The sequence below is a fragment of the Anolis carolinensis genome, unplaced genomic scaffold (assembly GCF_035594765.1).
Source record: "Anolis carolinensis isolate JA03-04 unplaced genomic scaffold, rAnoCar3.1.pri scaffold_17, whole genome shotgun sequence".
Classification (NCBI taxonomy): Eukaryota; Metazoa; Chordata; class Lepidosauria; order Squamata; family Dactyloidae; genus Anolis; species Anolis carolinensis.
In genome coordinates, this window is record NW_026943827.1 from 1,733,154 (window position 1) to 1,750,066 (window position 16,913).

General features: G+C 45.5%; 2 protein-coding genes and 1 pseudogene across 5 annotated transcripts in view; 1 reads left to right on the forward strand and 2 right to left on the reverse strand.

The window, feature by feature from the left end:
• Positions 1-16,913, forward strand: part of LOC134294568 (zinc finger protein 850-like) — a 256,756-nt gene that overhangs the window by 154,385 nt on the left and 85,458 nt on the right. The window lies entirely within an intron of this gene.
• Positions 1-16,913, reverse strand: part of LOC134294578 (zinc finger protein 658B-like) — an 85,268-nt pseudogene that overhangs the window by 22,453 nt on the left and 45,902 nt on the right.
• LOC134294592 (CD209 antigen-like) lies at positions 1,122-16,476 on the reverse strand. Of its 3 annotated transcripts, XM_062966157.1 has the most exons (8): positions 16,320-16,476; positions 14,565-14,606; positions 14,049-14,504; positions 11,079-11,189; positions 5,677-5,763; positions 4,920-5,080; positions 3,862-3,965; positions 1,122-1,418 (listed from the first exon to the last, which is right to left on the reverse strand). In XM_062966157.1, exons 2-8 carry the CDS (start codon positions 14,602-14,604, stop codon positions 1,229-1,231), a joined length of 1,149 nt encoding a protein of 382 aa, XP_062822227.1. In that variant the 5' UTR covers positions 14,605-14,606; positions 16,320-16,476; the 3' UTR covers positions 1,122-1,228. The 3 variants fall into 3 exon arrangements, with proteins under 3 accessions (XP_062822227.1, XP_062822225.1, XP_062822228.1); XM_062966155.1 differs by having other exon boundaries at positions 14,049-14,606; positions 16,320-16,475; XM_062966158.1 differs by lacking the exon at positions 4,920-5,080 and having other exon boundaries at positions 14,049-14,606; positions 16,320-16,475.

Sequence of the window (16,913 nt, forward strand, 5' to 3'; positions counted from 1 at the left end):
AAGCGTCGTCGCTCATGCTTTCCCCTCTCCCTTCCCTTGCTTCCCTCTTTGGCCGGCACTCGCTCAAGAGGGGAAGGAAAAAGCGAGAGAAGCAGCTTCTCCTTAAGCTGTGTGCATGAGATCCTTTTCTCCTGCCTTTCTCTTTCCCTTTGGCCAGGCATGCACTCTTCCTGCCTTCTCATTTTCCCACCTCCTCACCTTCCACGTGGCTGCCTTTCCTGCCTCCTTCCTCACTGGATGTGTGCCAGATAGTGTTTGAGAACCAGGTACATTTTTCAAGAAAGGTCTATTATTATTATTTCTACTTTTTGGAAGTGGGTTTTGCACTACAGGTCCCATCAGGCCTTAGCTATGGAATGGTGGGAGTTGCAGGCCAGCAATGTCTACAGCAGAATGAATGCAAAGAATGGCTTCCTCAAAATGAGCCACATATGGAGTGAATGCTTTTTCTTTCTTCCAAAGCATTTACTCCATATGTGGCTCATCTTGACCCAGAGGAAGCCATTCCTTGCATGCATTCTGCTGTAGACATTGCTGGCCTGCAACGCCCACCATTCCATAGCTAAGGCCTGATGGGACTTGTAGTGCAAAACCCACTTTCCATTGACCTTAAAAGAGTGCTCTGACCATCCACCTGAATGCTGAGTGTATGTGTGAGATGGGCAATCTGCAAACCCCACAAGCTGTTTCCTGTGGCCCTCCATGTACCATAGATTGTTGTATATGGAATAGTGGCAGTAACAAGACATTCTTGATAGGTTTCACAGTTTGTCTGGTTATGTTAGCTTGTAATGTTCATTTTTTTTGTTCAACAATAAATGTGAATTCTTCTTCATGAAAAAATAAGACATCCCCTGAAAATAAGACCTAGCCCTTCTTTGGGAGCAAAAATTAATATAAGACACTGTCTTATTTTCGGGGAAACAGGGTAGCTCCTGTTATTAATCTGCAATAAACTGAGTTATTTATATTGGCTGGCGTCTGACTCGTAACACCTGCTCTAGCTCGACCCTCCCTTCCGTAGGGAGCTCCTTATCAAGGGAACAGCCAGCCCCGGACTGAACTGGGATCAAGAGGATGACTGCAATTTGCACCGAATAAAACACAGGCACACCAGTCCCTCTGTGGAGGTTGCATGGACCAGGTTTATTCCATGAGTTGTGGACAGGCAGCTATGAAAGCTGGAGACTGAAAGCAGCAGCATTCCATCTTGGTTCCTCATATCATTTCAGAAACCTTGGTTGAATTTATCATTTGTGACCGTTATGGCTTCCTTACAAACCCATCTTTTGAGTCCGTAGCAATTACCGTCTTTCCAGGAATAGCGCAAGTGGCCAGGGGAATGCTCTACGAAGGCGCAGTCTTTCTCCGCTGCTTCGTGGTCCCTGGAGAAGTTCTGCTTGCGGCCAGCCCAGTCCCTGAGGGGGGAAGTGCCTTTATCGGAAGAGGATTCAGACACAACGAGGAAGCTGGTGCGGAGGCCTACCTGAGGGAAGGGCCCCATGAAGGGAGGGAGGGAGGGAGGGACGGGCGGTCAGGGCCAGTTCCCTCCGCTCTCTTCTGGTCAGCGCCTGAGGCTGGCACTTTGGGGATGACCTTCCCTTCTCCTCTCTGGGGGTCTTTTTATGGCTAGTAGAACAAGCAGAGACTAGATGGCCATCTGTCAGGAGGGTTTGTCGTGATGAAATATGGTGTGCAGATTTGAAAAATGTGGATTTAATAGGATACTAGCTGTGCCCGGCCACGCGTTGCTGTGGCAAAGTGGTGGTGGTATTGGTTAAAAATTGTTGTGTAATTTTTATTTGACGTTATTTGCAATTTTTTAAATTAATTTTATTGTAAGTTATCTTTTTATTTATTATCTTTTATTATTTTCTTGTATTATTTTTAGTTATTTTCTGTTATTATAGTATTTTATTGTATTAATTTGTAGTGTTTTTTATTATTTTTTATTGGGTTGCTAGGAGACCAAGTTGGAGGAGCTTAGCCTTCTAACTGGCAGCAATTGGATAAAAGCAATTATTCCTCTCTCTCGAATTAGGACTTTATTGGTCTTTTCTTTTTGTTGTATCAACCTAGAGGCGTGGATGATGGGTTGTGTTGTCAAATTTCGAGGTTGGGGGGCCTGTAGTTTTGTTGTTTTGTGGGTCGCCGTGATGCCATCACTCTTTTATATATATAGATACGGTTTGAAACAATTGTATGAAAGATTAATGAATGAAACCTAATAATTGGAAGACACCATTCTAAAAGGAATTAAGGCCTGCAATGACTAACTACCTGCTTGTTGAACTGTAATTAAAAGTTGCTGATGAGAACTGTGACAAATGATTAATTGTTGAACTTTGGGGGGGGGGGAGTGTTTACATAATTGGAGACAATGGCTCTTTTAAGTTAAGGAATTGTTTACAATGTTAAGAAGGAAGTCAACACAAGGCTTGTCTTTACCAACACCAATCAAGAAGAATTAACATCTGCCGGGAAACTGAGATGGAGCCAGGGTGTTTCAGGCTGGCCAAACAACCTGACAGTAATTTACAATTTTGAGACGACATCAACAAAATATTGCTATATATATAAAAGAGTGATGGCATCATGGCGACCGGTAAAACAGCAAAACTACAGCCCCCCCAACTTTGAAATTTGACAACACGACCCATCATCCACGCCTCTAGGTTGATACAACAAAAAGAAAAGAAAAATGAAGTCCTAATTAGAGGGAGAGGAATAATTGTTTTTTATCCAATTGCTGCCAGTTAGAAGGCTAAGCTCTGCCCACTTGGTCTCCTAGCAACCCAATCAGCCCAGGGCCTCAGTTTTGATGTTTAGTGTAAATTAGAAATGGTCAGGACATTAGAGACTCATCTCTGGTTGCTTGAGAGTTTGTATTAATGCTATGGCAGTCGACTCTCATTTAACCGGCACCCAAGGGAATGGTTGATGCCGAATAACTGAGTCGTCTCTGGTTGCTTCAGAGTTTGTATTAATGCTATGTCAGTCGACTCATTTAACCGGCACCCTTGGGGAGTGGTCGATGCCGGATAACGCAGAGTCATCTCTGGTTGCTTGAGAGTATGTATTAATACTATGACAGTCGACTCTCATTTAACCGGCACCCGTGGGGAGTGGTCGATGTCAGATAACTGAGAGTAATCTCTGGTTGCTTGAGAGTTTGCATTAATGCTATGACAGTCGACTCTCATTTAACCGGCACCCGTGGGGAGCGGTCGATGTCGGATAACTGAGAGTCATCTCTGGTTGCTTGAGAGTTTGCTGCTAATCCACCTGGCCAACAAACAAATCCAAAAAGCCACAGCAACGCGTGGCCGGGCACAGCTAGTTGCTATATAAGGGACCTCATTATATTTCAAAAAGTGTGAGAGAAAGGGCCATGCTCTGTGGAGATCGTGTATGGGGAGTGGCAGATCTGCCACGGGAAAGCAGAATTCTGGTCACGTTGCCTCCTTTTCTCAAAGGAAGAGGAAGGAGTGCATCTTGGAGTCATTTTACGTTGCAAAGAGTTGGTTTCTGCTGTAGGAAAAACACAGATCTGATCCTTGGCATTGTTCTTGGGAAAAGAGAAGTTTTGCCGTTTTAGAAGCCTTTTGGAAAGTTTGGGACTGTGTGTTGGCAGGCTGCAGGGAAAGCAGGTCCTCGAAGGGGGCTTCCCTCTCTCCCCAGTGGCTCCCATTCGGGGACACAAGGGCCCCTCCTTCTTGGGCTGGGCTGATGGTCCGTCCAGGCCGGGCCTCAGGGACACGCGGAACAGAGGCCTCTCTGCGTTTTGCCCAAAGGAGGCCAAGGACACAGACCTCCAGAAGGAAGCCCATCCCTCCCAAAAGCCCACCGTACCGCACTCACTCTGTCGTCACTTCGGAGCCATCTGACCATTCCCAGTGGCCTTCCACGTTTTCGTCTGTGAGGCCAATCCAGAAAGGGTCCACAATCTGAGCAGCGATGTAGTTCTGCAATAGAGAGCGAACGCATTATGGTGTCATTGCGTTGTGGCGCTGCAATAGATATACGATAAGCAAATAGCAGGAGTAATAATAAAGGAATCAGTTGGTCATGATGCCATTGAAGCGGAGGGGACAGCCATAGAAATGGCAGTATTAAAGCGCCCATTTGGCAAGGGAGCGATGCAGAGAAACAGCGTGGCAGAGTGGAGGAGGAAGTAAAGAAGGAAGGAAGGAAGGAGGGAGGGAGGGAGGGGAAAGGAGGGAAGGAAGGAAGGAAGGAAGGAAGGAAGGAGGGAGGGAGGGAGAGAGGGAAGGAAGGAAGGAAGGAAGGAAGGAAGGAAGGAAGGATGGAGAGAGGGAGGGAGGGAGGGAGAGAGGGAGGGAAGGAAGGAAGGAAGGAAGGAAGGAAGGAGAAGGAAGAAAAGAAGGAAGGAAGGAAGGATGGAGGGAGAGAGGGAGGGAGGGGAAAGGAGGGAAGGAAGGAGAAGGAAGTAAGGAAGGAGGGAGGGAGGGAGGGAGGGAGGGAGAGAAGGAAGGAAGGAAGGAAGGAGAGAGGGAGGGAGGGAGAGAGGGAGAGAAGGAAGGAAGGAAGGAAGGAAGGAAGGAAGGAAGGAAGGAAGGAAGGAAGGAAGGAGAGAGGGAGGAAGGAAGGGAGAGAGGGAGAGAAGGAAGGAAGGAAGGAAGGAAGGAAGGAAGGAAGGAAGGAAGGAAGAAGGAAGGATGGAGAGAGGGAGGGAGGGAGAGAAGGAAGGAAGGAAGGAAGGAAGGAAGGAAGGATGGAGAGAGGGATGGAGGGAGGGAGGGAGGGAGGGAGAGAAGGAAGGAAGGAAGGAAGAAGGAAGGAAGGAAGGAAGGAAGGAAGGATGGAGAGAGGGATGGAGGGAGGGAGGGAGGGAGAGAAGGAAGGAAGGAAGGAAGGAAGAAGGAAGGAAGAAGGAAGGAAGGAAGGAGATACGGAACCTGTTCCTCGTTGGTCAGGATGGAGGCCAAGTGGGAGTCTCTGGACTGGCAGAAGTTCTCAGCATCAAACCAGGACTTTTTGCTTTTGGAAATATAGTAGAGATTGTTCCCAAAGATGTCCCAGCCATTCACAGACTTGGTCTCTTTGTTGAACAAGGCTCCTAAGAATAATAATAGTAATAATAATACACTTTACGTATATTCCACCCCTCTCCCCAGGAGGACTCAGAGCGGATCACAGCCTATAAACAGACACAGGCAGACATTCAGTGCCTTGATTACGACGACAATGAGACACACAAACACAGACAAAGGCAAAGGCTTCTCCTTTCATTTCCGGCTCTGGAGGCGGTGCTCATCTCTGGCTCTGGGGGAGGCGCTCGTCTCCCTTTCAAGCTGAGGAGCCTGCGTTGTCTATAGACACCTCCTGGTCGTGTGGCCAGCATGATGGCTTGGAGCGTCTTTTTGCCTTTTCCCACTTAAGCGGTATCTATTATCTACTCACTTTTGCTTGTTTTCAAACCGCTAAGTTGGCAGGAGCTAGGGCTGACAGCAGGAACTCGCCCTGTCCCGTGGATTCAAACTGCCAACCTTCAGGCCAGCAGTTCAACAGCACAGGTGTTTAACCCATTGCACCGCCGCAGAACGAAGAGACTGGGGTGAGCAGGATGACCGGGGTCAAGAGTCAAAGGGCTTTGCTCAGCCATGCTTTCCCAAATGGCAAAGTGGGGCCGTATCTCGAGCTACGTATACTTACGATATTTTTTCTTCTGTTCCCCGTATTCCCTCTGAGTGTTTTCTATGTGAGATGGTAACTTCACAACTTCGTTTGACAATCTGGCATCTGCAAAGATTTCTAGAGTTAGGATGGGTTTTTGGAGTCCGTCTCACAGAATCACAGAACCGGATGCCCCCTTCTCTGCCTTTATTTTGTTGGAAATGACAACCTTCTTCAAGCCTTCTCTAGCAATCTGTATGTCTATGACCCTGCTGCTTCCTGCTTCCTGTATGTATGTTCTGGTATGCAGCTTCCTTTACTCTGTGTTTTCTGAGAAGTTATAAAAGAGGCTGCAGCAGACCACATGCTCCTCTCCTTACCTCTCTCTCCTTTTGACTATGTGACCTGTTGAGAGCTGTTTTGTTACAAGAGAGGTACCATGGCCGGATGGGACAGGGAACCATTATCAGCGTTGTTGATATCGAGCTCTTTTCGTTAGGGATTTCCTTCTTGAAGGGGATCCCCCGCTCCTCTCTCGGGCATGAGTCCGAGGATCCTGGCAAGAGGGGGAGCCGCTATGGATCAATCAAGGTTTAGCCAAAGAATTTCTCACCCTCAGGATGTTGAAGAAAGAACTCCGACTTTTATTCAGTTTCAGCTGGAAAAGGATGACATCTGCGATGGTTCGTCAAGAGTCATGACATACATTTACAGATCAACCATTTTATAACAAAAATATGGGAGGTGTGGATTGAATTCCGCGCTACACCTTTTCCCCGCCTTCCTATGCGCTGATGGGTCCTTCCCCCACCAATCAGGGATGAGGAGGCGGGTTTATCTAGGAACAATGGACTGGCTGAGGATTAACGAGGAATTATGATTGAGTCATTGAGTAAATGTCCAGGAGGGGTTTCTAGACTGCTTCTTGGGGTGTAAATATACATTTTGGTCTGGCAGGCTTTGCCAAATTCTGGTGATGGGCTGTATTTGATTTTGAAAGGTGTCATGTCCATGTTGACAGCTGCGGCCATCGTAGACTTTTTGTAAGTGAACCGAGAACCAGATGGTCACCCTTTGCATTAAATGGGCTGCTCCGACGTTCAATGAAAGGGGGGAGACCAAATCTATTGTCCATGCAAGAAATGGGTGTCTGACAGTTTCCTGGTGGAAGGGATTTCCTTCTGAGGTGCTGCAACTTGTTCATTCCTAGCTCAGGTCTCGGTCATTCTTCAATATAAGACATTTTTCACAAGAATAAAGAATACTGGGAAATGTGTGTCAATACAGGAAAAGCAGAAAGATAAGCAGTGCAAACATGTGGTTTAAAACTAGATCTCAGTTACCTTCTGCTATAAATATATGAAATGTAGGACGTAAGCCTTGATTAAAATGTACACACTATCTAACATGGGAAGGGTCCTTGTTATGGTTATTGTGGTCTTTGCAAATTGACCAAGACATCCAGCCTGATGTCCTTGTCAAAACTATGAATTCCTTAAATCATCGGTCACCTTCGATCTCATTGTGAAGAAGCTTTTGGAGCTGGGAAGCTCTGAAGCGTAGAAGAACGGACACTGGGAGATGTCAGTAAAATCAATGCACACAGTTTTACTATGTAGAGCAGCAAATACAGCACATACAGACTAGGCAGACAGACAACTAACAACCAATGACTGATGACTGATAACTGGTCGCTGGTAGCTGGTAGCTGAAGCAAGAGGAAGGAACTCACTTTTTTGTGTGTATTAGTAGTGTTTAAATGAAATTTGTGTCTAGCATGTATTGCATCATCCAGGAAATGGTATAGTGTGTAAAGAGTTCATTTGGTAAGAAGCTGTATTGACCTTGGATGTGTGGCTGGAGCCAGAGAGGAGTGTTTGTTTTGTTCAGTAAACTTTGTACATACTTTTTACATCGTCTCTGACGTTCCTTCGTTCTGCGCTCCACTGACATCATTCATCTGCTGCTACGCTGTGCGCATTACTCTGACAATTTAACTCCTATATACTTGGTTCTGTTTTTCAGATTTTCAGTTTCTGTCATTGCAATACAGGCTTGTGAATCCTCTTTAATCACGATAGGAATTTTACATTGCTCTCCAACATCTGACAGTTGTTGTAACCATTGAATCTCATTTATGACTTCGCACAAAGCAGCATACTCTGATTCAGTGGTACTACATGCTACACTATTCTGCTTACGGGATCACCATACTAACATATTGCCAGCAAATTTCACAATTATGCCTGAGACAGATCTGTCAGAAAAGCAATCAATATCTTCTTCATTGTTTCCAAATAGTAAACAATAATCAATGGTGCCCTTAAGATATCTTATTACTCTTTTTAGTGCGATCTTACATTGACAACTATCTCAAAAATATCTGACGCTGGACTGTGTACCTCTGTATGCTGAACACATGAAGGTTGTGAGTAAACCAAATATGTTATTTTTACCAAAGTCAACTTCATTTTTGTCTCTTGAGTGCATGATATAAAACAAATTGTTTTATGGGAGAGTAGATATATATTTTGCACTGAAAAACGCTTCTAAAGCTCTGCTGTTTTATGCACTGGCAAATCTCTGTTTTCCTAACTGATCAGAGATAACAAGTTATTCAGTCTAACAACTGAAACCACTGCCTTGCATAATTAAATCAGGTTGTATTCCACAAGAAAAGGTTATACTCTAAAGGGTTTTCAGTTCTTCTCTGAAAGGTCATGCTTTTCTAAAAGTTATGATTTCCAAAAGGAGTTTTTCCAAAAGGTTATGAATGGCATTTTCCAAAATATTTGTCCACCAAGAACCCGAAGCAGGTGGCCCGTGGATTGCGAGAGGCGCCTGGACCACTTTTCTCCCTTCGGAAATGTCCCCCAAAAGGCCTGTCAGGATAAAACACCAAACAGAACCCACGGGGGTAGGTATGTGATAGTTTCTCTATGAGGGTTGAATGAAAAGTAATGCCTCCACCTTCATAACTCCTCAACAGATGGCAGTCCTGGTCTGCGGCAGGTCCTGGCTTGTTCAGCAGACTCTCGTCTACAGTTAGTTCCATTTGCCGGGAAGCCTTAGCATTGAACGGTTGTGTTGTTAAAGCGTGAAGTATGGAACCCTGCGCAGACGGGCGGTCAATGAGACGTAAACAACATGCAATCATTAAATTCTTGACAGCAGAAGGTGTCACCCCAAAGAAGATTCCTCAGAGAATGCAAAGCTGTTTATGGGGATTGTGTGGATGTGAGTCCTGTGCGTCGTTGGGTGAGTAAGTTTAAAGATGTTGAGGTGGGAACATCAGCTGTCAAGAATTCAGTGACTTAAGCGGCTGAGGGGCAAAAGGAAAGGGCCTGAGGCTGTTAGGAATTCTGGGAGTTGGAGTCCAAAACATCTGGAGGGCCCAAGTTTGCCCATGTCTGTGTTAGTGTGATCGAGGTGACCCCCCCCCCAGGACTTTGTAAAAGATAGTTCAAAAATCAAGACTTTATGTCCTATATTTCATATATTTATAGCAGAAGGTGATTGAGATTTTTTTACTGGAGTTTACTGTGGTTTACTAAAAATCTCTGCACAAAAGATGTTTGACCTTTTAGCCTGAGGCAAGAGATAACAACTTCCTTAATCCTTTCCTTAACCAGTGACAAAAGCACTCCCTTTTGTTTACCCAGACAAAGGAGTTAGCAAAGGAAAAAAGCCAGTTTTAAACCACATGCTTTACAATCTTTTCCCTTGGATTCTGGACTTTCCTATGAAACTTTATGAACTCTAGACCTTTGGGTGGCTGGGAGTGGGCAAAATGATTTCTGATTCTATGAATGTATTCCTATATGTCTCCCTTCCCAAAATGCCTCATATATGAAAAAATAGAGTGACTGAGGTTTGATTCAGCTACGTGCAGACAGCCCCCCCCCCCCCCAGATGGGCTGGAGTACCCTGCCCAGAGGAGATTATCACCTACCCTTGCATGGACAATTATTCGGGCTGTTCCCCCTTCTGAGTTCGGAGCAGGCCATCAGAAGGAAGAATAGCTCACCCTTCATCCACACAATTATTCAGGAAACAGCTCTCCCTTTGTCAATAAACCAGAGCAGCGTGTCAGACACATATGTAGATTGGACATATTGACTCATCCATCCTTTTCATAATCTGCTTGGCTGTCCATTAATCGCTGCTCAGCCCGCCCCTTGTCCCTGATTGGTAGACTGTAGGAAGCTATCTGATTGGGGGGATTTCAAGCCACCCAGTCAAAGAGCCAATCAGAGTGGAACTGGGCGGGGAAAGGCGGGGAGGGAGATTTGAATTGCTCCGCCTGTCTTTTTGCTTATAAAAATTGCTGCACTGTATTATGTGACATGTCATCACTGCGAACGATTGCGTCTTGACATCCGCGTCAGCTGATTTGAAATAAAGACAACTCGGTTCTCTCTCTTCAAGATCTGGGTGAGATTATTGTGGGAAATAGGGTTTTAATTCGCAGTGCCCACGCTGGCCAGGATCGAATCCTGCGGTCAGAGGGCATCGCCCTAAATTTGCTCGACAACATTTTGGCGACCACGAAGGGACAAGCTTGGGGTCCCAAAAACCAAATTTAACTCCAAAATCCCAAGCTGCTTCCTGGTCTAGAGGCTTTGAGCAAGGTCTCTCAGGAGAAACGTCTGGGAGGGGGATTTGCTCGACAACATTAGTGGAAGGACAACAATATTTCCATCGTGTGCCTTTAAGGAGGCCATGGGAAGTTCATTATGATTTTAAATTTTTCATTTTGTTAATATAGGTTTTAAGTGGGAAGCAGTTGGTGCTAATTGGAATGTATAGTGATATACACCACACACTGGGAAATTGCTGCCATTACACATTGTAGATGTTGATATTCAAAAACATGGTGGAAATTTCTCATGTTCTCGATAAGGCGTTTGAGGGGAACAAAAGAAAGATGAGTATTTCCTTGCTTCCTTCTTTCCCCTTATACACACATCACCTAGCAGCAGCCAATCTGCTTTGCCCCCTTTCGTTCTTAGTTACATGACACAGGGCCACTTCACCTGGTCACAGCCAATCCGCTTCATTCCTTTCCTTTCCCTCTGCTCTGGGCCCAAAAAGGGTAGTTCTTTTAATTCAGTCCCCTTAATTATTTTAAGTCAGATAACAAAGAGTAAGTTTGATCCAGACCCATCAAGCCACAGTGGAGCCCTTGTGGTACAAACCACATACATACATATATACATTGCGTTTTATTGAGGAAGAAGATGATAATTGGGGAGGAGGCTGCAAAGTCAGGCCCAAAGCAAGAAAAGCAGTGAATGGCAGTCCAGAAACTGCCCAAAACCCGCTCCAATACAAGGGCCATCCCTTAAAACAAGGGACACCTGATCTCCCCTCGGAGACAAAGGCACTTCCCTTCCCTAAACCAACCTGAAAAGAAGAACTGTGGGCCATTGTCTACTTACAGTTTGCATAGTTCATATTTCTATTTCTCATTCCAATTGACATCGTATGCTTCAGGTGATTCATAGGTTTTTCAATGGAGCGTAGTTTGTTTGCACTTGTCAAAAAGATATCTAAAGTTGATGAGAGAAAAGGATGAATTCTTGTTGTCATGACAAGAACTGCCTGTTAGAAGGGAGTCCTGGCGTTGAACTAGATGGCCCCAAGGATCCCCCTTTCAGCACTGAGATCATATATGTGGCCCTTTGGCATTGTTGCACCCTAGCACTGAGGCACCCGTTCACCCAGTACCACACCAGAGGCCAGTAGTCCAGGAATAAAATGTTTATTGAGAGAAGAATATAAAAAACTAGCTGTGCCCGGCCACGCGTTGCTGTGGCAAAGTGGTGGTGGTATTGGTTAAAAATTGTTGTGTAATTTTTATTTGACGTTATTTGTATTTTTAAATTAATTTTATTGTAAGTTATTTCTTTATTTATTATATTTTATTGTTTTCATGTATTATTTTTAGTTATTTTCTGTTATTATAGTATTTTATTGTATTAATTTTTTTTAGCATTTTTAATTATTTTTAGTGTTTTTTATTATTTTTATTGGGTTGCTAGGAGACCAAGTTGGAGGAGCTTAGGCTTCTAACTGGCAGCAATTGGATAAAAGCAATTATTCCTCTCCCTCTAATTAGGACTTTATTTTTCTTTTCTTTTTGTTGTATCAACCTAGAGCCGTGGAAGATGGGTTGTGTCGTCAAATTTCGAGGTTGGGGGGCCTGTAGTTTTGTTGTTTTGTGGGTCGCTGTGATGCCATCACTCTTTTATATATATAGATAGAAGGTGCGGGGGGGGGGGGGGGGAGGTCAAATCCAAAATAGACAGACCCAGGATATTTATTTATTTATTGGACTTGTATACTGCTACTCCCAATTTGGCTCGGAGCGGTTTACAGAAGTAGATAAAAACAATACAATTAGCTTTAAAATAACAATAAGAACAGACATAGCCCCGAGTTTTCACCCATTGAAAGCTTGTCAGAAGAGAAAGGTTTTACAAGCTTTCTGAAACGCAAGTAGGTCTCGGATAGTTCGAGTTTCAACTGGCAAGGCATTCCATAAATGAGGGGCTACAATCGAGAAGGCTCTCTGCCTAGTGGAAGACAAACGATAAGTCCGGATGTTAGGGACTTCAAGCAAATTTTGGTATTTGGACCGAAGTAATCTCTGGGATTGGTAGGGGGATAAGCGGGCCCTCAGGTATGCCGGCCCCAAACCATGTAAGACCTTAAAAGTTAGTACCAGCACCTTGAAAGTAATCTGGTACTCAATCGGTAGCCAGTGCAGCTGTTGTAGAATTGGGATGATACGCCACCTCGCTGGCCGCATTTTGCACCAGCTTCAGTTAATTGTTGTGATGTATCAAAAAGATTTCCTTTATCTGTTATATATATATATATATATATATATATATATATATATATATATATAAACAGATAAAGGAAACGCCGTAGATTTAGCGTACCTGGATTTCAGTAAGGCCTTTGTTGAAGTCCCCCACGACCTTCTGGCAAACAAACTAGTAAAATGAGGACTAGACAAAACTACGGTTAGGTGGATCTGTAATTGGCTAAGCGAACGAACCTAAAGGGTGCTCACCTTAATGTTAATGTCATGTTAATCCTGGAAAGAAGTCAAGAGTGGAGTACCATCAGCAGGGCCATTCTGGGCCCGGTTCTGTTCTTAGACGAAGGGTTAGAAGGCACGATCATCAAGTTTGCAGATGACACAAAACTGGGAGGGATAGCTAACACTCCAGAAGACAGGAGCAGAATTCAAAACGATCTTAACAGACTAGAGAAATGGACCGAAACTAACAAAATGAAGTTCAACAGGGACAAATGCAAGATACTTCACTTCGGCAGAAAAAATGGAAATCAAAGATACAGAATGGGGGACGCCTGGCTCAACAGCAGTACGTGTGAAAAAGATCTTGGAGTCCTCGTGGACAACAAGTTAAACATGAGCCAACAATGTGATGAGGCAGCTAAAAAAGCCAATGGGATTCTGGCCTGCATCAATAGGGGAAGAGCGTCTAGATCCAGGGAAGTCCTGCTCCCCCTTATTCTATTCTGCCTTGGTCAGACCACACCTGGAATCACACTGCGTCCAATTTTGGGCACCACAGTTGAAGGGAGATGTTGACAAGCTGGAAAGCATCCAGAGGAGGGCGACTAAAATGGTTAAGGGTCTGGGGAACAAGCCCTATGAGGAGCAGCTTAAAGAACTGGGCATGTTTAGCCTGCAGAAGAGAAGGCTGAGAGGAGACATGATAGCCATGTACAAATATGTGAGGGGAAGTCATAGGGAGGAGGGAGGGAGCTTGTTTTCTGCTGCCCTGCAGATTTGGATGCAATGGAACAATGGCTTCAAACTACAGGAAAGGAGATTCCACCTGAACATCAGGAAGAACTTCCTCACGGTGAGAAGGGCTGTTCGGCAGTGGAACTCTCTGCCCCAGGCCGTGGTCGAAGCTCCTTCCTTGGAGGCTTTTAAGCAGAGGCTGGATGGCCATCTGTCGGGAGTGCTTTGAATGCGATTTCCTGCTACTTGGCAGGGGGTTGGACTAGATGGCCCAGGAGGTCTCTTCCAACTCTACTATTCTATGATTCTATGACTCACGGTCAGTAAAACTACTGGAGCCATCAAATCACCAAACAGCAAATTAGTACTGACATAGCCAAGCAAGACAAAAGGATGTGTGTGACTGACTGACGTTGGGTGGTGTGAGAACGTGACACCTGACACCGATCGCTTGCCCTCCTCCCGGCCTCCTGCGCTGCCCACATAGAAAAGGATTCATTAAAATGAATAAAGGTTTACAATTGTAAATGTTTCGCAGACTCTATTTTAGTTCTTGCAGACCAATGGTAGTCTATGAACCACTGGTTGGGAACCACTGCCCTAAACTGAGAGTGAGACTCACAGATGGAGATCGAGATGATAAAGACGATAACACCGATGGCTGCAGCGACCTGAAGACCGGTCCACAGTTTCTTGGGAGAAGCCATGTTGAAAGGGAAGTTAGTGGCCATGGCTGATGTCCGCTGGTGGATCTTTTGGGCAGTTTCTTTAGCTCTTGCTTTGCCACCTTTGCCCTTTGTGTCTGCCATTGCTGCTGGTTTGGCCGCTGCTGGCTCGACTGCTGCTGGTTTGTCCATTGCTGGCTTGTCCACTGCTGGCTCGTCTGCTGCTGGCTTGTCCACTGCTGGCTTGGCTGCTGCTGGCTTGGCCAATGCTGTCTTGGCCAATGCTGTCTTGGCCACTGCTGGTTTGTCCACTGCTGGCTTGTCTGCTGCTGGCTCGTCCGCTGCTGGCTTGTCCACTGTTGGCTTGGCCAATGCTGTCTTGGCCACTGCTGGTTTGTCCACTGCTGGCTTGTCCACTGCTGGCTTGGCCGCTGCTGTCTTGGCCACTGCTGGCTTGGCCAATGCTGTCTTGGCCACTGCTGGCTTGGCCAGTGCCTTTGCCTTGGAAGCCATGGCTGGAAGGAAGAGAAAGTCAGAGACACCCATGAAGGCAACCCAACAAAGGAGGACAGAGGCCCTGCTTCCCACCCGTCCTCTCTTCCTGCCTATTCATTCCCAGCATTGGATGGTCCCAACAAACAACAACCAGTTGCTCCACAAGGGTTCTGGATGCAAACAGCCCATTTTTTATTAAGCAAAGCAGAATATAAATCAAGCAATCAATCAAAAGGTAATTCAAAGTTGTAGTGAAAGAGTCAATAGCTCCAATAGAGGCACAATGTATCTAAATGTCTAATGATCCAAAAAGGCTAGGTCCATAGGTTCAAACAGCATGGCAAGTACAATAATCCATAAGGCAAAGAATTAGTCCATAGAGTTCAAAGAACAAGGTCCAAGAATCCAAGATAATCCACAAGGCATGGTATTAGTCCATAGAGTCCGGAGAACAAGGCCCAAGGATCCAAGAACGCTGGCAAGGTAAAACATCCACACAGATAAAGCGATGAATTGCTCTGACAAAGAATAATCTGTGAAAGCATACTTTAATAACAACTCAGGAATGCATTTCTCTTCCCACAGCTAGACTCTCATTTGCGAGCTAAACGCTCACTTCTACGGACCTGGGAACCCATCCAAGACAAACGGTCCTCTCTAGATAACTCATTGCTTGTGCTACCGTTTTCTTGCACCTGGTCAGGAGCTAAACCGTCACCCTCATTATTTTCCAAGGCTGAAGTTTCTCCCTCATCATTTCTCAAGAGAAGAATGTCAGCCTGACCGTTATCTGTTTCTCCTGGAATCAGCAGTTCATCCTGCTCAAACTGAAACTGCATCTCTGAGCTGACTTCAGCCTCAGACTGCTGATCTTGAATCCCAAAACCAGAATCCCCTTCATCTTCATCCTGAATCTGGCCAGCCTGTGGCTGGGATACAACAAGGGAAACATTGAGGGACTGCTTCGGGAAATCAACCGAACAGAGGACAGGAGGCAGGAAGTGTTGCGCTCTAGCACTGAAACGCCTTTTCACTCAGCACCACACACAAGTCCAATAGTTCTATCTAAGAATGTTTATTGAAGAAAGCAGGTAAAAAGGGGGAAAAGAGCAATTCCAAAAGGGTCAAGAATAGCAAATACAAAATAGCAATAACCCAAGTCAAAAGTGCCAAAATCCACAGCAATACTTCAAACTTAAGTCCATGAACAAGGCAACAGGAACTTCTCAAAGCTAAACCCTTCAACGAACAAAGGCATGAACGAGAGCAGGGACTTGTTGATACTTGAAACATGAACTTGAGAGCAGTGGAAGACAGGAGAGCCATCCCATCCCTTGGCAACGTTGTCTCCTCTGAGAGGCATAAAGCCAACAACATTTAAAATAAGCCCAACCAAGTAGTCATGAGATCATGCCGAATGCACCTGGACTTCAAGGTCTTCTCACGGACTCTCTCCGAATGTCTAATTAGTTTATTTTTCACTCCCTCTGTTCTCAAACCTAATCTGGCTCCTCGGGAAAACTCCCCATTGAGCGACGGCCATTTTCCAGAAAACGGGTTTCACTTGAACAATCATAGGAATGCAAAACATCGGCCTCAACTGCCAGCAATTCTCTCCTAGCACTGACATAGTCATCACTTTGAAACCCATCAAAACCCTCATCCTCAGACATGTCAGAAAAATCCTCTGCCGCTTGCTGAGCTACAACAGGAACAAGGCTGGCTCCTCATACCTTCTGCTTTTGATTCCTTCTATGAGCTCCAGCTGCAGTCTTTGCCTTGCTCTTCTTCTAGGTCTCTTTGCCTTGAGTGTTCCTCCCATTGTCTCTCTTGCCTTCCTCCAGCTGCCTGTGCTTTCATCATGCCCTATGCACCTTCCTTCCTGTGGCTCAAGCCACTTGCTGATTGGCTAGACACCTGCTGACTCCGGCAGGGACTCACAATGGTCATCACAGCTGCGCCTGAAAGGGAAGGAAGGGCATTGAAAGGGATGGCGTTGGCAAGGAGGGGCACTGAAGCCAGGGGCTGGGGCCTGCCAAGGCACACCAAGGAGGGAAGGGCCGCTAAAGAGAAGTCACCACGGGCGTTCTCCACCCTTCATGACCAAGGTGGTCTCCATCCTTTGGGACCCCAGTGGTCTCAGCTTGGCTTTCTCACCCAAGTTAAGCAGCACCATCCAGACATTATCCAGCTAGCTATTGCTCCCAACGAAGGCCCACTCTGGCTCCAGTCCTGCATTTCTACACTGTTTTTGATATCGAACAACACATACCCCCCACCCCGAATAGAACAAGACAAATCAGCTTCTTCCCCTTCTTATGAATTAA

Coding starts and splice junctions, on each gene's coding strand:
- LOC134294592 (XM_062966155.1), bottom strand. CDS start 14,604: ATGGCTTCCAAGGCAAAGGCACTGGCCAAGCCAGCAGTGGCCAAGACA. Junction 5,764..11,078: donor AAATATGAACTATGCAAACT/GTAAGTAGACAA, acceptor AAATCTTTGCAG/ATGCCAGATTGTCAAACGAA. Junction 1,419..3,861: donor GGCTCCGAAGTGACGACAGA/GTGAGTGCGGTA, acceptor TTCCCCCCTCAG/GGACTGGGCTGGCCGCAAGC.